Source organism: Gracilinanus agilis, chromosome 2 (genome assembly GCF_016433145.1).
Source record: "Gracilinanus agilis isolate LMUSP501 chromosome 2, AgileGrace, whole genome shotgun sequence".
Classification (NCBI taxonomy): domain Eukaryota; kingdom Metazoa; phylum Chordata; class Mammalia; order Didelphimorphia; family Didelphidae; genus Gracilinanus; species Gracilinanus agilis.
This window is the reverse complement of record NC_058131.1, coordinates 64,552,743-64,575,179: the sequence shown is the minus strand read 5'-3', so window position 1 is coordinate 64,575,179 and position 22,437 is coordinate 64,552,743. Positions and strand designations below refer to the sequence as shown.

The following is a 22,437-nucleotide window of genomic DNA, read 5'->3' as shown; positions in this document are numbered from 1 at the left end:
AAACATTTACTGTAGCTCTTTTTGTAATAAAGAATTAGAAATTGAAGGGTTGTCCATCAATTGAGGAATGGCTGAACAAGTTATTGTATGTGATTGTAATGGAATACAACTATCTTATAAGAAATGACAAGCAGGATTATTTTGGAAATATCTGGAAAGATTTGTATGAATTGATGCAAAGTGAAGTGAGCAGAACCAGAAGTACACTGAATACCATGACAACAATATTTCTTGATAAACAACTGTGAATGACCTAGTCATTCTCAGCAATGTAGTGACCAAGACAATCTTAGAGATTCAAGATGAAAAATGTCATCTGACCTGAGAGAAAAAGCTGAGGGAGTCTGAATGTGGGCTGAAACATACTATATTTCACTTTTTTTGCTTCTTTTTTTCCATTTGAGATCTCTTCCACAAAATGACTCATTTGAAAAAATGTTTTACATGATTGTACATGTAAAATCTATATCAGATTGTTCACCATCTCAAGGAGGGAGGTGGATGAGTGGGAAGAGGAATGCTGAAGGAAGGAGGGAGGGTGGGAAGGAAGGAGAGAACTTAGAACTCAAAAAAAATTTTTAATGAGTATCAAAAACTGCCTTTACATGTAATTGGGGAAATATAAAATATTTTTTAAAAAATTCTTAAAGAGCTAATCAAAAATTTCAGAGAATTACATGGCTCATAAAAATGGGCTATTAAGTTGTAGGCTCTAAAGGTCAATCAAGTAACAAGCATTTATTGAGCACCGACTATGTGCCAAGGACTATGCTAAATGGGACAAGATACCTGCCTTCAAGGAGCTCAAATTCCAATGGGGGAGACAACATGTAATCAACTAAGCACACCTCAGATATAGACAGAAAAGATGGAAGATAATCTCAGAGGAAGGCATTACTAGCATTAGGAGGGCCTGGGAAAGGCTTCTTGTGGAAGGTGGGACTTCTGCTGAGGCTTCAAGGAAGTAAGGAGACAGAGGTGAGAAGAGAAAGCATTCCAGGCATAGAGGGCAAGAATTAGAAGGGGCCTTTAAAGTTACTTAGTCAAACCTTTCATTTTATAGGCCCAGAAAAGGGAAATGTTTCCATGGTTCATAGGCATCTATTTCAGAATTGGAAAGATCCCAGTAAGTCAACTAGTTCAAGGGTTTTGAACTTAGGATCCATGGACTGATCCTCCAAAGCATTTGTGGATGGATTTTATGGAGTCCATAAAATTCTATGAGTAAAAAATAATATTTATTTTCACTAACCTCTAACTAAAATTTACCATGACCTTCAATTAATTAAAAAATGTGATTCTGAGGAGAACACAGGCTTTGCTACACTGCCAATTTTGGTCTATGACACACACAAAATGAGGAAGAATCCCTGATCTAGAACAGCTTCTCATTTGATACAGGGAAACAGAAGACTGGAGGTTGACTGAGCCAAGATCACCCAGGTCATGTAAGCATTAAAACCTGGCATCTGAACATAGGTCTTATGATTTTAATCCAATGTGCATATATCATGCTGCTATCAGAGCTATAACACTCAGTGATATCTTGCCCCGGGTTTTGAGGAGCCAAAGGGGTTTAACCAGACTAAACCAAATTAACACCTAGGATTAAATTTTAAGATTTTGGACTTAAAGGTAACTTAGAGATCATCTAATTCACCCTCTTAATTCTACATATTGATGAACTTTAGGTCAGTTTGGCCCACTGAGGCAGTAAGCCAGAATGGAAATCTCAGAGAGAGGCATTTATACTGTTAACAAGATTTTGCAAGGACAAATCTTAATTGCACAGCATAAATGCCTTTCTCTGTGAGTTCTCTTCTGGTTTACTGCCTCAGTAGGCCAAAATGATCTAAGGTTCTGTCAACATATGAAGAAACTGAAGGTCAAAGAAGGGCATGGTTTTTCCCATGATATTAGAGCAAGTAAGTAGCAGAAAAGGAGTTAGAACATAGCCCTTCTGACTTTAAATCCAGTGCTTGGATTGTCCAAGGTCACACAAGTAAATGAGCAGCAAAGCTAGGATTCAAAACCAAACTTGAAAATAAAACCAGTTTTCTAAGATAGATAGTTGTTTTGGATGAAAATCATAGTCAATGCCACAGATAACATAGGCACTCAATAAATCTGCTGGAAAATTATTCAATGATTTTTTTTTAAATCAGTAAGCCAACAACTATACCTTTTAAACAAGTTTTCTACAAAAATATATTTTGCACTGTGAATTGACCTCTCCATCATCCGCACTGGTGAAATCTGGAAAAAAAAAAAGAAATGGCAATTTACTAGTTTTGCACCTGATGTGGACAAATATTATGCAACATATAATATAGAGATCACCTCTCTTTATTCTCTGACTGTTCTACACATCCCACTCTGCACCACTCTCAGGAAGACCTTCATTGTCTCCACCCTGTTGGCTCTGGACAGTGGTTTTCCTTTCACCTACACCAGATTTCCCCATGATGATGATTAGTGAAGTAGTAGGTTTCCAAAGGATTTCCACTTCTGTAGCTGAAGGAATTGACTTCAGGGAAAACCATCATTGTTAGGAAGCAGTGTGACAAAAGACAGTGCCCAGAACATTGTCAGTGAAGTAATTGTGACTGATGGAATAGAAGCTAATGCTGCTGTCTTTTGTATTGAAAAGTCAACAACTGCTCTGAAAAGAGAAGCAAATTCCAGTCAAGGTCAGAGATCTGTAGCCTCCTCCCAGGGACCTCAGAAACTGTCCAAGAAGATCCTGAGCTTCTGAATACACCTATTTCAGTAAGATTATACAAACTGGGAAAGATTTTTGTCTAAATGGGATTCTCCACTTGTCTGTCATTTTAAATTTATGGCTTATAAGATTAAAGGATCAAAGGACTAGAAGTCCTTTCCAAATCCCTCATTTTACAGATGAGGAAAATAGGTTTAGTGACAAGTCACAGGAAAATTTGCCTACAGTCATACAGCCAGGATGTGTCAGGAATGGCAAATGAACCATGACTTCCCAACTCTGAGACCAGCTCTCTAAGCCACACTCTTCTACTGACCCATTAACTTTAAGAAATGTAACTTGGGAAAAGTGAAATTCAGACTTGCCAGTTAGAGTTTTTTAAGTACTTTTTTCCAAGGACACATCTATGAGCCTGTATCTTAATCCAAGTACTAGTTACAACTGAGGTGTGGGTACCTAACCATGGGAGGAATCATTCACACCCTTTAGTTAGTGTATATAATGTTCTTGGAAGCATTCAAAGCCAGGGGAAGTCAGAGCTGGGAGAGACCTTGGAACACAGAATGCCAGAGTTGGGAAATTCCAGGGAACAGAAACTGTCAGAGCTGGGCAGTACCTTAGAATGCAGAGCTGGATGGGATTCTAAAATTGCAGAGAAAGCTAGAGGTTAAAGGAAATCATCTCTTTCACTGTCATTTTTCAGATAAGGAAACTGAGGTCCAGAGAAGAAAAGCAGCTGGGCTAATTAATATAGACAATAGAGCCAGCTGTGGAACTAACTTCAGATCCCATGGACAGACTTTCCACTATTCCATGGTAGACCTCAACTAACTATAGGTAAAAAGTTCTTCCTGCTAAAAAAAAAAGGCTTTCTAAAAACTTATTCCTAATGCCATCCACCTCCAGAGAAAGAACTGTTGGAGTCAGATGCAGATCAAAGCATACTATATTTCACATTAGTTTATTTACGGTTTTATTTTATGGTTTGGGTTTTATATGAGTATTCTCTCACAATGATGACCAGTATGGAAGTATATTTTTGCATGATAATACATATATAATCCAGATCAAATTGTTTATCATCTCTGAGAAGGGAGAGGGAAGGAGACAATTTGGATCTTTTCATGTCAGAAAACATATGTTCAAAATTGCTATTACATGTAATTGAAAAAATAAAATATCTTTGAATAAAAAAAAACTTATTCTTAAAGAATTCTACATAGGTTTAAAACAAAGGAAATCAAGTATATGAAAGATACCTGAGGCCTCGTATGTTGGTCCAGCATGGTAAGTTGCACATAAGTCTGAAAAGTTAATCCCCATTTTGAGGCATCCTGATACATCAGGCCCTAGAGCAGAAAAGGAGACACGCATTTCAATAACCTGACAGGTAAAAGAATGACAAGTCCATAGAAGCCTTAGAGATCAACTGGTTCACACTCCCCTAAGATTTTATAAGGAAAGAAAATGCCTCCACCAAAGTCACACAGCTAACAAGGAACAGAGCTGGGGAATGAACTCATGCCTTATCTCCAAATCCGGAACTCATCCCAAGGCTTAAGGTGAGTCTTTCCTCCCTTAAGGGCTGCAAAAATAGCCTTATCACAGTGGTTTATCAAGCTTTTTGATCTAAGGACCCCTTTACACTATTAGCAACCATTAAAGACCCCCAAAGAGCTGTTGTTTATGTGATATCTATTAATATTTATAATCTAAGAAATTAAAATTGATAAAAAATTTTATTGTGTTGATTCATTAAAAATTATAATAAAACATAAGATGAAAAATGTCATCTGCCTTCCAAAGAACTGACAGTCTGAATGCAGACTGAAACATGCTATATTTGATTTTCTTCCTTTTTTTATTTGCAATCTCTTCCACAAAATCACTAAGGAAAAATATTTTTGATGATTACTCATGTAAAATCTATATCAGATTGCTTACTGTCTCGGGGAGGGGGGAAGGTAGGGAGGAAGTATGAGAGGGAGATCAGAAGAAGGGAGAGAATTTTGAATTCAAAACTTAAAAAAGGAATGTTTAAAAATTGTTTTTATGTGTAATAAGGGAAAAAATATAATTTTTGAAAATTACAATAAACCCATTTTGTTGTTCAATCACTCGGTCGTGTCTGACTCTATATGATTTCATGGATGTTGTTCATGGGTTTGTTTTCTGAACCCTTATCTTCTAATGGCTGAACAAATTGTGATATATGATGGTGATGGAATACTATCGTGCTATAAGGAATGATGAACTGCTTGATTTCTATATGAGCTGGAAAGACCTCTATGAACTGATGCAGAGTGAAATGAGCAGAACCAGGAAGAAGATTGTACACAGTAACTGAACAATTATGGGATGATCAACTGTGATAGACCTTGCTACTAACAGAATACAATGATCCAGGACAATTCTAAAGGTCTTATGAAAAAGAATGTTATCCACATTGAGAGAAAGAACTGTGGGAGTAGAAATGCAATTGAAAACATATGATTTATCACCTGTTTATATGAGTATAGAATTTGGGGCTTGGGTTTTATAGGATTACTTGCTTACAGAAATGAATAATATGGAAATAGGTTTTGAGAGATAACACATGCATAACCCAGTAGAAATGCTTGTCACTTCCAAGAGGGGAGAGGGAAGAAGGGACAGAGACAACATGAATCATGTAACCTTGGAAAATTTATGTGTAAATTTATTACTGGAATAAAATGAAGATAAAAAAATTTTTTAACCCTTACCTTCTGTCTTAGAATTAATACTGTGTTTTTGTTCCAAAGCAGAAGAACAGTAAGGGCTGGGCAATGTTGGGTAAGTGACTTGCACAGAGTCACATAGCGGGGGAGTGTCTGAGACCAGATTTGAACCTAGGACCTCCTGTCTCTAGCCCTGGCTCTCTATCCACTGAGCCACCAGCTGCTCCAATCCATGGGGTTTTCATGGCAAAGATACTAGAGTGGTTTGCCATTTCCTTCTCTAGTGTATCCTCATTTTATAGATGAGAAGCTGAGACAAAGAGGATTACATGACTTGCCCAGGATTATAAAGCTCTAAGTGTATGAGACCAGATTTGAGCTCAGATCTCCCTGACTCCAGAACACAGTGTTCTATCCACTACACCACTCAGTTCCCCATTACATGTTAATATTACTAATATTTTAAGATGAAAACTAAGTATCTTTTCCAAAACAAAAAGTTTGATACTGCTTTACATATTTTTTTTTGCAAATCTATTTAATGTCTGCCTTAATGGAAGACAGCTGGATTCTCAAACTGCTTCTGCATTCAATCTGTTTTGGTTGAAGTATGCAAAGAAAATCTAGCCTCACACAGAAAAAGGAGTGTTTTAATAGGCAAAAAAACGCCTTAGTGTTATGGTGATAATAATCTTGAACTAGAAGGATCTTGAGGACCCAGGGGTCCGAGACTGCTTTAAGAACTGCTGACCTATAGGAGAAAAGGAACCATCATTTGGCAAAGAAGCGGGAAAACTAGGTCCAGACAATTCTGAGGCAGAAGTTTCAGACCCAGAACCCAACGCATACTGATTGATGTTTGTGAAAAGAAAACTAAACCTTCATCTCTCGATACATGTTTGTGAAAGATCATCTGTGCCTTTTTTTGGAGCGGAGGAGGAGGAATTCAGAGTATAGTGACCTGAGACTCAGAATAGATTTGAATCCAGATCTGATGCTTATAATCCACATCCTCTCCCCATTCCTACCCCCACACATTTAAAATCCACTGCAGGAGAGCAGAGTGTAAAATCAGCTCTAAGACTCCAGCAGTGATCTCCTGACCTCCTGGGGCACCTCCTGGGTGATTGCTTTTAATTTCCTCCTCTGGCTTTTATCACCTTGGAGACTGCCTTTAGCTGGAGTATTTGCATATGTTTTTAGTAAAGGGGATTGATTTGAACCAACTGCACAAAAACAATTTGGGAGAGCTATGGTTAGGTAGCTATAAATAATAATGATAGTTAACACTTACATAACCTTTAATAAGAAGAGCTTGTATTTCTAGAACAACACAAAGTTTACAAAGCTTTTTACCTATATTATCTCATTTAGATCTTCTCATAACAGCCCTGTGAGACAGGTGATACTGTTATTTCCATTTTACAGATGAGGAAAATGAGAATGAGAGAGGGCAAGTCACACATCTAGTCTCTGAAACAAGATCTGAACTCAGGATTTCTAGACTTCAGATCTAGCACTCTATCCACTATATCACAAGCTGCCTATTTGTGTAAAAAAAAAAAAAAAAGAAAAGAAAAAAAGCTAGAAAGGTTCTAGGAATTATAAGTTTTATATAGATATATGCCACTCATTTGACTCCTTGAATATATATATATTTGTTTTTATTTTTTTTTATTTTATTTAAACCCTTAACTTCTGTGTATTGACTTATAGGTGGAAGAGTGGTAAGGGTATGCAATGGGGGTCAAGTGACTTGCCCAGGGTCACACAGCTGGGAAGTGTCTGAGGCCAGGTTTGAACCTAGGACCTCCCGTCTCTAGGCCTGACTCTCAATCCACTGAGCTACCCAGCTGCCCCCTTGAATATATATATTTGACTGGCAAATGTGGCTGATTCAGACATGATATTCCCTAGCTTATAAGCCTGTCATAGCTATCTGTTGTCTTTAGAATAAAACACAAATTTCATTTTTAAAACCCTCCACAATCCAGCACTAACCCACCTTTCCAACTTCATGTCACCTGTCTCTTACATGTATATTATATATATATATATTTGCATGTGTGTATCATGAAAAAAGGCCAAAAGGGTTCTAGGAATTATAAGTAATTATATATGTGTGTGTGTGTAAAATATATAAGTAAAATCTGTGTGAAACATACATATGTAAAATATAGATCTTATAAAAACATGTGATTATATCAACCTATGATATAGACATATAATAAATATCTATACACATAATATGTATGTGTACATATACATTCTCCATTCCAGTCAAACTGGACTACTTGTTATCCCATAAACTTATTTACTCTGCCCCACCTCCAAACATCTGCACTAGCTCTCCTCCATTCTGGTCCTCCTTCCTCAATTCTATAGGTTGAAATCCTTCTTTTCCTTCAAATTCTTGCTCAGGCCAAGTCGCCTTCTCTGATTCCCCCCTAGTTAAAAGGGATCTCCGGTCAAACTTTCTTGAGAAGTCATCTAGCTATCCACTTTGTACATTCTTTCCCCTTACTTCTATATACAATGTATTCCCTCTACCCGACTTTAAGCTCTATGAGGGGAAAAGGACTGTGGCTATTCATTTTTATATATCCAGTGCTTCAGATGGGATTTTGTATACACTAGACACTAAACAAATGTTTCTTGAGTTAAAATTTGTAAAAAAAAAAAAAAAACTAATTTAAGGCTTCCTTAACTGAAATATAGTACCTAAAATAAGAAGGGGCATGAATTCACTAATGTATACACCATAGGAGAATAGAGAAACCCTGCCTTGGGTCTACTGCTAGAAAGTCATTGATGGGTATCAGTATTAAGCTGGCTGGCTTGCAATTACCAAGGAAAGGCTATCTACTTTATGGAATTCAGCAAGTCTTTCAGCTCTCTCTATTCCTTTTAGCCCAGACTGGAGCTAGAGAAGCGGGACTTTTTGATGCTATGGGCTTGGGAAAGGGATGTTATCATTTTAGGTCTTTCTCCACCTCTTTTAGAGCATCAAGAATCATTATAGGATATTGAATGTGATGACTGTTGCTGTGAAGTTAGGATCATAGCATTGGAAGGGTCCTTAGGAATTGCCTAGATTGACTCTGATAGTCCCTATCTGCTCCCTAATTCTTCTGCTCCTCATCACCAAGGCAACACAGACAGGACTGGGTCTGGCTTCCTTGGAAAAATTTCCCCTCTAAAGATACCCCTCATAAGCTCTTGCTGTCAGAATCAACCACAGGATCCCAAAATTTCTAAGCTAAAAGAGCCTAAGAGCTAGAGGGGACCTGATATAAAACCTCAGAGGCACAAGGCACTTTAAATGGGGATTTCTAAACAATTTAAAAAAATTTTAAACAAAATACTAGAACTAGAAAGCATGTTGGAACACAGAATGTTAGAGCACTAAGGTTCTTTAGAAAAATAAAGTATCACAACCAATGTCAAAACAGGAATTTCTTTTGTTTTCTAATAGAGGGGGAAAGGTTAAATGGGAAAGAAAAATGATTTTGTTAATTGAAAAAATTAAATTAAATTTTTTAAAAATGTCAGAGCTGAAAGTGATATTAGGGCATAGCATATCAGTGCTAGACCAGACCTTGGAGATTAGAGAACCCAATTTTCTCATCTTGTTCTACAGATAAAGAAATTAAGGTCCAAAGACCAGTTTTTTCATCTTTCCTATAAAAGAGATGACGGGGCTTGTTCAAGGTCACAAAGGAAATGTTAAAATGCTCCTTCTTTAAAAAAAAAAACCCTAAGCCTCAGAGTCTTGAACTTCACCTTCTGCAAGTCAGAAATCCCCATCAAAATCCATGACTCTATTAATTAGTTCAGGATTTTAACTCACATATCCCTAGATGAACAAGCAAATAATAACAGCTGCAAAGAGTGTTTTTCTTTCTTTCTTTTTTAACAAATATCATCTCATTTTATCCTCATAAGAGCTCTAGAGGAGCAATTGGCTATTATTAGCCATTATTGTTTTTAAGTATAATAGCAATTAGCTATTATTGTTTCACAGATGAGGCAATTAAGGCAGAGAAAGATTAAGAGACTTGACCAGGATCTCACAACTAGTGAAGTGTCTGAAGCCTCCAGACCCAGTGATCCATCTCCTCAAACAGGAAACTGTCATTTTCCAAACTATCCATTGGAGAAAACTATCCGTAACTTATTTCACTTCCTGGCCCTCACCCCCATCAGCCCTGATATCCCCAAATTAGCTAAGGGTAGAACTTTGCCCAGCAGCCTCTGCACTCCACTGTGATCTTCATTCAAACATCCTCCTAGCAGCCCAAGGCCCGGCCCTGAATGAAGCCTAGGACTGAGATAGACCAGACTCCCCAAGATGGCAGGCTCCCCTTACAACTCACTCACCAGAGGATTGTGGCCACGGACATTTCTCCATTTAGATACAGGCTCCGTCAAAACCTGCAATATGGAAAACAGAAACCAAGGCTCACCAAAAAAACAACAACAAAAATCACAGGTGATCAGAATGGAAAAGAATCTGGCCAAGAAGGGACACTTAATATCCACTTGTTGACTGACTAAAGTTGATGGGCCTTAGCACGTGAAGTGATAAAGTCCAGAGCAAAGAATATGAGGACTAGCAGGGAACTTTGGGGATTCAATCCCTCATTTCACACAGAGAAGAAAACTGAGCCCCAGAGGAGGAAAGAGAGTGAGTGAGTAGCCGAGTCCAGATCTGATTCTAAGTCTTTCGAGTCCTGGTCAAGTGCTTTTTTTCCTTTCGGTTTATCTGAGCTTTAATATCTTTCACTTCTCCAGCTAGGCCAGAGCAGAGATGCACTTGGGAAGAGAAATAGCCTTGTGGCATTCACAACCTAGCAAGGATGCACCTGACCCACACACAAACAAGCCACAATGAGAAAGAACGAGGGGCAGCTGGATACAGTCATGAGCCTGGAGTCAGGAAGACTCATCTTCATGAGTTCAAATCTGGCCTCAGACAATTACTAGCTGTGTGACCCTGGGCAAGTCATTTAACCCAGTTTGCCTCAGTTTCTTCATCTGTCCAATGAGCTGGAGAAGGAAATGGCAAACCAGTTCAGGATCTTTGTCAAGAAAACCCCAAATGGGAGGGGGCAGCTGGGTAGCTCAGTGGATTGAGAGCCAGGCCTAGAGACGGGAGGTCCTAGGTTCAAATCTGGCCTCAGACACTTCCTAGTTGTGTGACCTTGGGCAAGTCACTTGACCCCCATTGCCTACCCTTACCACTCTTCTGCCTTGGAGCCAATACACAGTATTGACTCCAAGATGGAAGGTGAGGGTTTAAAAAAAAAAAAAAGAAAGAAAAGAAAAGAAAACCCCAAATGGGTCGCAAAGGTGGAACACAAATGAAAACAATTGAACAAGAAGAAGATAAAGTGGACTTTCCTCTGTTTGGCTTTTAAAGACTTTTTTGACCCGCCTCTGGCCCACCTTTCTACGTATTCTGTACACAGTGGTGTCAAACCCAAAATGAACAGGAGTCCACCAAGCTGTACTAAAGACCCCTGTGGGATACATATTAACTTGAATGTATTATTATCTCTGTTTTACTGTATTTTTATTCATTTTGTTAAGTATTTCCCAATCATATTTTAATCTTAATTTAAATTTCATTTAAAGTTCAGGCCCTCTCAAGGTGGTGTGAGCAGCATGTTTGATACATCTGCTATAAATTCTATCCTTCATATCCTTTATAGCCCAGTTGCTGATCCCATAAATGGCATCCCAACTCCTTTCTTGGGGCCTTCCCCCAGGCCTGGAATATACTCCCTCCCTTCTCATCTCCCCCTTATAGAATCCACTTGTTGTTCAATGGTTTGGTCATGTCCAACTCTTGGTAACGCCATGGGCCATCGCTATCCATAGGGCTTTCTTGGATTGGTTTGTCATCTCCTCCTCCAGTGGGTCCAACAGATCCTTTTGTCAGAGAGACTGAGGTCAAGTGATTTGAATTTTATAAATTGGAAAACTGAAACAGCCCAGATAAGGTAACTTGTTCAAGGTTATAAATTAAAGTGGCAAAGTCCTATTTCAAGGTCCTCTAACTATAAATTCATAGCAGAACAGAGAGCAATGTGAGTGATTAGGCTGCTATGATATACCCCTTAAGGGGATGGAATTCATCTTCCAAGTTTTCTTTCCTTTTCTCCTTCTTATTTTATGGGGCATGACACACACCTACAGACATCAGAAACACAGTGAGTCAGTGGCTATTTATCCCATTTGGGCACAGTGCCTTTCAAAGTACCAAGCACCCTAAGTCACACCCAGGAATGTTTCTGTGAATAGCCTCAGGCTTTTCCATTAATACATTTCTCCAGAGAACTCTGCGTCTAACTGTGCTCTGGCCTCAGTTCAGGCCTGTTAGTACATAGAAAGTTGCAGCTAGCTAAATTGCAGCTGGCAGCAATCATTAACAACAGATTTTCTCTGCTCTTTTTCCCTGGGGAGTAATGAATAAGAAAGCATTTTTATTTATCTAGTGTCTATCATCGAGAGTTAAAACCAGGCACAGAGTCCTGGTGGTACCAAGGAAAGAGTAGTCAAGAAACATTTATTAATTAAAGTTTCCTATGTGCCTGGCACTGTGCTAAATGTTGGAGATATAGAGAAAAGCAAAAATATAGGGTGGACCTCGGGGAATTCACTTTCCAATGGAGAAGACAGCAAGCAAATTCCTAAGGGCATACATGATATATACATGGAAGGTTTTATTTCTATATATGTGCATGTATGTATTATATATGTGTGTATGTCTATGTATAAATATATATGTGTACACATGGGTATAGAGAGATAGATGGATGGACGGATGGATGGACAGACGGATGGATGGGTGGATGGATGGATGGATGGATAGATGGAAGGCCATTTCAGAGGGGACTAGCAATTGAGGGTTTGGAAGGGAAGAAGATTTCCTGTCTAAGACGGGATCTGAGCTATCTTGAAAGAAGCCAGGACACAGGTGGGAAAGGAGAGAACTCCAGACATGGGAAAAAGTAAGGATATGGAATGTCATGTGAAACCTAGCAGGCAAGTAGAGTTGAACATCGAGTTCATAGGAGGAAATAAGACTAAACAGTGTAATGCAGGATTTATGCAAGATTTCTTGCATTTGCAATATTACCCTAGGCAATCCTGTCAGTTAGCAGAATGGAGCTCTGGCCTGGCAGGTGCCAGTCCCAGGAGCTGACAGTTGAGCTGGGACCATATAAATCCCTGCAGACCCAACCTTGGGGTTCTGATTTCCTTCACCTCATCCAGACACCCTACTACCCCTGATGTCCCTTGGGACCCCAGGAGGTTGAAGGGAGGATGAAGAGAGGTTTGGTTGTGGAACGTGGGCAGGATTTTAGCTTAGAGTATTCTAGATTAGACATCCCTAAATCAACATAACAACTATATCTGTTTAGCTGGTGGATCATATAACATCAGGACAGCGTTAAATTATCTCTGGCTGAGGGCTAGTTCCTTCAGCCTGACCTTACCTTCTAGTTCCATTGCCAACACTTGCCAGTCGCCCTAGCAACAGCTTCTCAGGACCCTAAACCTTCTTTCCTCAGTTTTCCCTTGCCTGTTAAAATAAATCCCTTAGTCTGAATCTGAGAGTTTCTGTAATTACTATATCATCACCTTAGGCTAAAGGTACTGAGGAGAGGAGAGAATATCAACTAGTTGAGTTTAAAGAAAGTAGTGGACTAAGCCTCCATTGTGTCCAGGAAGTTGAGCTTCACTTCCTGTTGAGTTCTGCTCTCTCCCACTAGGAAGGCAGTTACTCCAGCAGGGAGGGGCCTCCCCCTCATCACCTTAAAGGAGCCTATAGCTAGCAGTAAAGATTCACTGGGTACCACAACTGAGGCTGCCCATCACTGACAGCTCCAAATCTCCTGCTACTGTAGTTAAAGGCTCCCAGGCCCCTGGTGACTCACTTGTACCACCAGCTCCATATTATTAGCTACAGTATTCACTTATTACAACAGGTAGGAGGGGGTTGAGAAGTAAAGCTCTTTTAAGTGTCAGAGGATTTTATTTTTAATCGTAGGGGCAACAGGGAAACCCTGGAGTTGAGTCAAAGGATAATATAATCAGACCCACGCTTAGGGGAAAAATCACTTTGGCAGCTGAGAAGAGAAAAGCAATCATTCAGGAAACATTTATCAAGTATCTACTATGTGCCAGGCACTGTGCTAACTGCCAGAGGTACAAAAAGAGGCAACCAACAGTCCCTGCCCAGAAGGAGCTTATGATCTAATGGGGGAGACAACATGCAAACAACTATATTCAAAGCAAGCTATATACAGGATGAATAAGAACAATGAACAGACAGAAGATACCATAATCAAGATGGTTCCTATAAACATCTCCTATAGAAGATGGGAGTTTAGCTGGAACCTGAAGTAAACCAAGGAGGTCAGCACTTCAGGCAAAGGAAAGAGAGCATTCCAGGCATGGGGGACAGCCATAGAAAATGCTTAGAACAGAAGGATGGAGCAGGAAGAGACTTAAAGCAGGAGGCCAACCAGAAGCCTATTGCAATAGTGCAAGTGGGATAAGACTCTGAATGAGGGTGGCAGTTAAGTGAGTGGAGGCAGGAGACATATATGAGCAATGTTTTGAAGGCAAAAAAGGCAAGATGAAGCAAGAGATTGGCTATATAGGCTGAGTGAAGACTAGAGAATGGCGCTGAGATTTCATATGACCCTGGATAATTGGGAAGTCTGGTGTCTGAGGCTTATCATATATTTTGTTGTTCAGTCATTTTGGGTCATGTCTGACTCTTCGTGACCCCATTTAGGGTTCTTTTGGCAAAGATACTGGAATGGTTTGTTATTTCCTTCTCCAGCCCATTTTACAGATGGGGAAACTGAAGTAAATAGGGTTAAGTGACTTGCCCACAGTCAAATAGCTAGTAAGTATCTGAGGCCAGATTTGAACTCAGGAAGATGAGTCTTCTTGACTCCAGGCCTTGGCATTCTATGCACTATGGAATCACCTCACTATCCTCATTACATATTACTCTTGACCTGTCAGGGTCTCAGCTTCTTCATCTGTAGTAATACTACCAAGACTCAATGGATAGAGCACTGAATCTAAAGGAAGGAAGGCCTGAATTCAAATCTAGCCTCAAACACATACCAGCTCTATGACCCTGGGAAAGGCAACCTTTGCCTCAGTTTTCTCATCTGGGAAGTGGAGACAATATTAGCACCTACCTCCCAAGGTTGTCATGAGGATAAACAAGAAAATATTTTTAAAGCACTCTGTAAATCTTTGAAGTGTTATAGAGATGTTAGCTCTTATCTGTAAAATGACGAGTTAGACTAGTTGGTTTCTAGTTCTGTATATGCAATCCTACCAACTTCTCACAGCAAAGCTGATAAATGGGGGCAGAGTTTTAAATCTTCATTTTTCAAGTAATAGAGATGGGATGGGCAGAGAGGGAGGAGGGGGAAGGAGTTCTGGGTCTGCCATTTCGTCACTGGGGAGAATTCCCAGGGAAGAAACTCCACCTCCTGATACAAAAGAACAATTTATCTATAATGCGGGGTCTTGGTGGACTACTTTGGGGGCCTGAGAGGTTTAAATGACCTGTCTACCCGTCTGAAGCTAGGTTTGAACCTAGGACTTCCTGACTCTGAGGCTGTGCCTCTATTCCCTACACATCCCTGCTTCTCAGCCCAGAGCACCAGGGAAAATTTACATCTACTGTTTCCATTCACAGAACAAAGTCAGAGAATTCTCTCCTGTGAGCCTCAGGGCTGGCATCATCCCATTTCACAGGGTGAAGAACTGTCCAGTGAGGGGTGGGATGGGAGGAAGAATTGGAGTCCGATCTTTCTTTCTTCTGCTTACCAACTCTGAGCAATCACTTTTTCTTTCTGAGTCTCAGTCTCCCCCATTTGTAAAACAAAGATGTGAGCACTGGTGAATTGATATATCTAAAATGTCTTCCAGCTCTAACATTCTATAGTTCCAGGAGCAAGAATCACTAGAATCCCACTGAGTGAGAGGGGGTGGATGGAATGCAATCTGTGCTGGGGGAGAAAAGCAACCACACTGAAGAAATCATATACCCAATGAAGTCTTCAATTAATGTAAGTCATTTATCTGCCATCTGCCTCAGTTTCCTCAACCATAAAATAGGGATAGTATTAGGATCTACGCACTGGGGTTATTGTGATGATCAAATGAGATAATCGTAAAGCACGTAGCATGGTGCCTGGTACATAGGAAGTACTATGTAAACATTAGCTATTATTATTATTACCAACATTATATTTTATTTTTATTATTTATGTTATGTTATATACATAACATATATACATAACATATAATAAAATATGTTAGTAACAATAATATTCTTTATGTTATGTTATATAAATGTTATATTTAATATATTTATTTTTTATTTCATTTATGTATTATTATATATTTCTATATTACATATGTTCTATGTTCAATATTTCTATATTATTATATAATATATGTTTTATTTCAATATTTCTATATTATATTATCATATAATATGTTATATATTTCTACATTATATTATTATATAATACATTATATATTTCTATATTATATTATTACATAATATGTGTTATATATTTCTACAAATATATAATCTAAATATATTTATATTATATTTTATAAATATATTTTATTTTGTTATATAATTATATATTATATCATATCATATCATATATTAATATTGTTAAAATAATAGCACCTATCTCCTAGGTTTGCTGTGAGGATCTGATAAAGTAATACCTGCAAAGCACTTTGGAAACCTTAAAATGCTATATAATTGCTAGCTGTTATGCATTTTTTTCTGATCCAAGATCTCAGACCCTTTGAAATCTATACAGAGACCTTTTGGGGACCCAAGGGCCCAAGACTGAGAACTCCTGATTTAGACAAAGTGTTATTAGAAATATGACCAGAGGGAGTTCCAGGGGCAGAGCCAAGATGACAGAGAAATCCTCAACAGCTTTGTGCCACCATGAGAATCTTCTCCAAGCAAGATTAAAATATCGCTACAAAATGAATACAGGAGTGAAAGAACCAACAAGGAGACAGGGTGAGACAACTTTCAAAAAAAGAAAAACCCAAAAGGTAGGCAACAAACATCTGGGGCACTGGGGTGGGAGGAGAGCAGACCCAGCAAGAAGCTACAGCAAGGAGTGAAGAATAAGCCAAGAGCAAGTCACACTCCCCAACTCCACATCTGCTGTCCGAGGTTCAGGAACCTATTCCCAAGACAACATTCAGACCCTGAGACCCTGCCTGAACAAATAGAGGTACAAGCCAACCCAAACCCCTTAAAATTTCAAATCTATGGAGAAATCCAGAGCCCCAGCCTAGGGAATTCTAGTCTGGGCTTGAGACAAGGATTTAATTCACACTTTGGGGTAGATAATAGTACTAAGTACTAAGTATTAAGTACTGATCTTTTTGCCTAAAGTTCAGGACAACTCCAGGACAGGACAGTCAAGGGTGTGCCTGATTGGATCAAGTACACAGTATAAACAAAAACCTGAGACTAAGCCTGAGGCTAGAATTTGACCAGCCCCTGACCTGATCAAAATCAGAGTGAGATCAAAAGCTTACACTTGAGGGGGCAGCTGGGTGGCTCAGTGGATTGAGAGCCAGGCCTAGAGATGGGAGGTCCTAGGTTCAAATCCGGCCTCAGACACTTCCCAGCTGTGTGACCCTGGGCAAGTCACTTGACCCCCATTGCCTACCCTTACCAATCTTCCACCTATAAGTCAATACACAGAAGTTAAGGGTTTTTTAAAAAAAAAAGCTTACACTTAAGACTGAGGCAAGCCTTTAAGTTATCAGCATCTCAAAGGTCAACTGATTCAGCAATGGGAGGGGGCTCTCAGAGCTCTCAGCCCTCAGACCATCACATCATTCCCCCAAGCCTACCTATAATTCGATAGGAAAAACAGCAAACAACAAAAAAAGCACCTAACTCTAAAGAATTTTTATGGAGACAAAGAGTAAGGCGCAGACACAGGAGAGAGTAAAAGCAAAGGAAATGCATGCAAAGCCCAAGAGAAAAGTATGGATTGGTCACAGATTTTGGAAGAACTAAATAAAGGACTTCAAAAACCAATTAAGAGAGGCAGAGGAAAAGTGGGAAAAGGAAATGAAAATAATGCAAGGAGAAAGGAAAGTGATGCAAGAAGAAATGGGCCAGGGGGCAGCTGGGTAGCTCAGTGGATTGAGAGCCAGGACTAGAGATGGGAGGTCCTAGGTTCAAATCTGGCCTCAGACACTTCCCAGCTGTGTGACCCTGGACAAGTCACTTGACCCCCATTGCCTACCCTTACCACTCTTCCACCTATAAGTCAATACACAGAAGTTAAGAGTTTAAAATAAAAATAAATAAATAAATAGATAGATAGATGGATAAATAAATAAATGAATGAATGAATGAATGAATAAATGAATGAATGAATAAATAAATAAATAAAAGAAGAAGAAGAAGAAATGGGCCAATTAAAAAAGGAGAACCAAAAACTGACAAAGGAAAACCAAGCCTTAAAAAGCAGGATTGACCATCTAGAAACTAATGATTTCATGAGAAATCAAGAAACAATAAAGCAGAATCAAAGGAATGAAAAATAGAGGGAAACATGAAATATTTTATTGAAAAAACAACCGACCTAGAAAATAGATCTAAGAGAGACAATTTTAGAAATATTGGACTACCTGAAAGTCATGATCAAGAAAAAACCTTGGATATCATATTATCCAAGATATCAAATTATCAAAGATAACTGCCCAGAGATCCTCAAACAAGAAAATGAAATTGAAATTGAAAGAATTCACAGATCACGTCCAGAAAGAAATCCTCAAATAACAACTCCCAGGAATATAATAGCAAAGTTCAAGAGCCACCAAGCCAAGGAAAAAATATTTCAAACAGCCATAAAGAAACCACGGAGCTACAATCAGGATCACACAGGACCTAGCAATTTCTACATTAAAGGATCAAAAGGCATGGAAATTCAGGAAGGAAAAAAACCTATCCAGCAAAACTGAGCATATTCTTTCAGAGGAAAAAAAATGCACATTCAATAAAATAGAAGATTTCCAAGAATTCCTGAGGAATAAGCCAAACCTAAACAAAAAATCTGAGTCCAAACCAGAGACAAAAGAAAAGCCCAAAAAGGTAAATATGAAAGAGAAAATTTAAGGGACTCATTAAGGTCAAAATGTTTATGAGTCTACATGGAAAGAGGATTTCTGTAATTCTCAAAAATTATCCTTAGTAGTAGAGAAGATAGAAGGAATTTATTCAGAAAGAGGGTGGAGAAATTGGAGATGGAGGTGGAGAAATTATGATGATATGATATATATACATATAAATATGATGATATGGAATGATATGTATATATGATATGATATGTATGCATATAAATGATATCTTTAAAAAAATCAATCAAGGGCTAAAAGAGAGGGCTGCATTGAGAGAAAAAGAAAGGGAGAGATATAATGTGGTAAATTATATAACATAAAAAGGCATGAAAAATCATTATAGAGAAGAGAGGATAAGAGTGGTGATGGGCAATGCCTAAACTTTACTCTCATCATAAAGGGCTCAGAGAAGTAAAACAAATATACTCAGTGGGGAATAGAATTCTTTCTTACCCCACAGAGAAGTAGAGAGGAATAAGACAAGGGAAGAGATAGGTAATTGGAAGGAGGAGAAAGTTGGGGGAAGGGTGACAAGAAGCTAAATACTGGTGAGGAAGAACAGAGAGAAAGGGAATAGAGCAGTATTTAAAGGGGATAATATGATGGAGGACAATGCACAATTAGTAATCATAACACTGAATATGAATGGAATGAACTCACCCATTAAATGGAAGCAGATAGCAGAGTGGATTAAAAAACAGAATCCTACTATATGTTGTTTAGAAGAAATATATTTGAGACAGGGTGACACACACAGATTCAAGGTAAAAGGCTGGAGCAGAATTTATTATGCATCATCTAAAGTAAAAAAAGCAGGAGTGGCGATCATGATACCAGACAAAGCTAAAGTAGAAATTGATCTGATTAAAAGAGATAAGGAAGGTTATTACATTTTGTAAAAGGGTTCTATAAACAATGAAGTAATATCATTACTAAACATTTATGCACCAAATGGTATAGCATCTAGATTTCTAAAGGAAAAATTAAAGGAGCTCAAGGAAGAAATAGATAGTAAGACCATATTAGTGGGGGATCTCAACCTTCCCCTTTCAGAACTAGATAAATCTAACCAAAAAATAAATAAATAAGTAAGGGAAGTGAATGAAATGCTAGAAAAATTAGAGTTAATAGATTTCTGGAGAAAAGTGAATAGAAATAAAGGAATATACCTTCTCAGCAGTAAATGGTACATATACAAAGATCAACCATGTACTAGGGCATAGAAATAATGCAAACAAATGCAGAAAAGCAGAAATAATAATGCAACTTTTTCAGATCATAATGTGATAAAAATTATACTTAACAAGGGTTCATGGAAAGGCAAATTTAAAATTAATTGGAAACTAAATAATCTAATTCTTCAAAACTGGTGGGTCAAAAAAGAAATCATAGAAACAATTCAGACTTCATTAAAGAGAATGACAATGAAAAGACATCATATCAAAACCTATGGGATACAGCCAAAGCAGTACTCAGGGGAAAATTTCTCTGAGTGCCTATAGCAACAAAATCAAGAGGGAGGAGGTCAATGAATTGGGCTTGCAACTTAAAAAATTAGAAAAAGAACAAATTAAAAATCCCCAGATAATGGGCAGCTGGGTAGCTTAATGGATTGAGAGCCAGGCCTAGAGATGGGAGGCCCTAGGTTCAAATCCGGCCTCAGACACTTCCCAGCTGTGTGACCCTGGGCAAGTCATTTAACCCCCATTGCCCACCCTTACCGCTCTTCCACCTAAGAGCCAATGTACAGAAGTTAAGGGTTTTAAAAAAAATCCCCAGATAAAAACTAAATTGGAAATCATAAAAATTAAAGGAGAAATTAATAAAATCGAAAGTAAAAGAACTATTGAACTAATAAATAAGAATAGGAGTTGATACTTTGAAAAAAAACAAATAAAATAAAGTATTGGTTAATTTAATAAAAAAAAAGAAGAGGATCAAATTAACAGTATCAAAGATGAAAAGGGTGATCTCACCTTTAATGAAGAGGAAATTAAGGTAATTATTAAGAACTATTTCACCTAATTATATGGCAATATGACAATCTAGGTGAAATGTGTGAATATTTACAAAAATATAAATTGCCTACATTAACAAAAGAGGAAATAGATATAATTTGTAATATAATATATATTATAATACTATATTCCATAATATTATTATAATATAAATAATCCCATCTCAGAAAAAGAAATTGAATAAACCATCAAGGATCTTCCTAAGAAAAAATCCCCAGGTCCATATGGATTCAAAAGTGAATTCTATCAAACATTTAAAGAACAACTAATTCCAATGCTATATAAATTATTTGACAAAATAAGCAAAGAAGGAGTCTTACCAAATCTTTTTATGACACAAATATGGTACTGATTCCAAAGCCAGGCAGACCAAAAACAGAAAGAAAACTATAGACCAATCTCCTCAATGAACATAGATGCGAAAATCTTAAATAAAATACTAGCAAAAAGACTACAGTAACTTATCACAAGGATTATCCACTATGACCAGGTGAAATTAATACCAGGAATGCAAGGATGGTTTAATATTAGGAAAACCATTCACATAACTGACCATATCAATAATGAAACCAACAGAGATCCCATGATTATCTCAATAGACGCAGGAAAAACCTTTGACAAAATACAACACCCATTCCTATTGAAAACACTAGAAAGTATACGAATAGAAGAGTCATTCCTCTAAATAATAAACAGTACATATTAAAAAACATCAGCAAGTATCATTTGCAATGGGGACAAGTTAGAAGCCTTCCCAATAAGATCAGGAGTGAAGCAAGGAAGCCCATCATCACCTCTGTTATATAATATTGTACTAGAAATGCTAGCAGTAGCAATTAGAGAAGAAAAAGAAATTGAACGTATTAAAGTAGGCAGTGAGGAAACTAAACTATCACTCTTTGCAGATGATATAATGCTATACTTAAAGAATCCTAAAAAATAAACTAAAAGGCTAGTGGAAATAATTAACAACTTTAGCAAAGTGGCAGTGTACTAGATAAACCCACATAAATCATCAGCATTTCTATATATTTCCAACAAAATTCAGCAGCAAGAGTTAGAAAGAGAAACTCCATTTAGAATCACTCTAGACAATATAAAATATTTAGGAATTTATCTACCAAGACAAACACAGGAATTATATGAACACAACTACAAAACACTTTTCACACAATTAAAACTAGATCTAAATAACTGAAAAACCATGAATTTCTCATGGGTAGGACAAGCTAACCTAATAAAAATGACCATCCTACCCAAATTAATCTACTTACTCAGTGCCATACCTATCAAATTGCCAAAAAACTTTTTTTATAGAATTAGAAAAAAATTATAACAAAGTTTATCTGGAAGAATAAGAGATCAATAATATCAAGGGAAATAATGAAAAAAAAAATGTGAAGGAGGGGGTCTAGCAGTACCAGATATTAAACTGTACTATAGTGATCATCCGAACAATATGGTACTAGTTAAGAGACAGAAGGGTGGATCAATGAGGTCTAGGGGTAAATGACCTCAGCAAGCTAGTGTTCGATAAACCCAAAGACCCCACTTTTTGGGACAAGAACTCACTATTTAACAAAAATTGCTGAGAAAATTGGAAAACAGTATGGGAAAAATTAGGTTTAGATAAGCATCTTATACCCTATACCAAGATAAATTCAAATTGGGCAAATGACTTAAATGTAAATTTAATCATAAATAAATTAGGAGAATATAGAATAGTATGCTTGTCAGATCTGTGGGAAAGGAAGGGATTTAAGACCAAACA

At 37.7% G+C, this 22,437-nt stretch overlaps 1 protein-coding gene across 1 annotated transcript in view; it reads right to left on the bottom strand.

Annotated features, from left to right (window-relative positions):
* Window positions 1-22,437, bottom strand: part of TK2 (thymidine kinase 2) — a 44,384-nt gene that overhangs the window by 12,472 nt on the left and 9,475 nt on the right. Inside the window, exons 4-6 of the mRNA XM_044660607.1 lie at window positions 9,802-9,855; window positions 3,982-4,071; window positions 2,183-2,256 (exon numbers count right to left, since the gene is read on the bottom strand). Coding sequence (XP_044516542.1) covers window positions 2,183-2,256; window positions 3,982-4,071; window positions 9,802-9,855 — 218 coding nt within the window. The remainder of the gene's footprint in view (window positions 1-2,182; window positions 2,257-3,981; window positions 4,072-9,801; window positions 9,856-22,437) is intronic.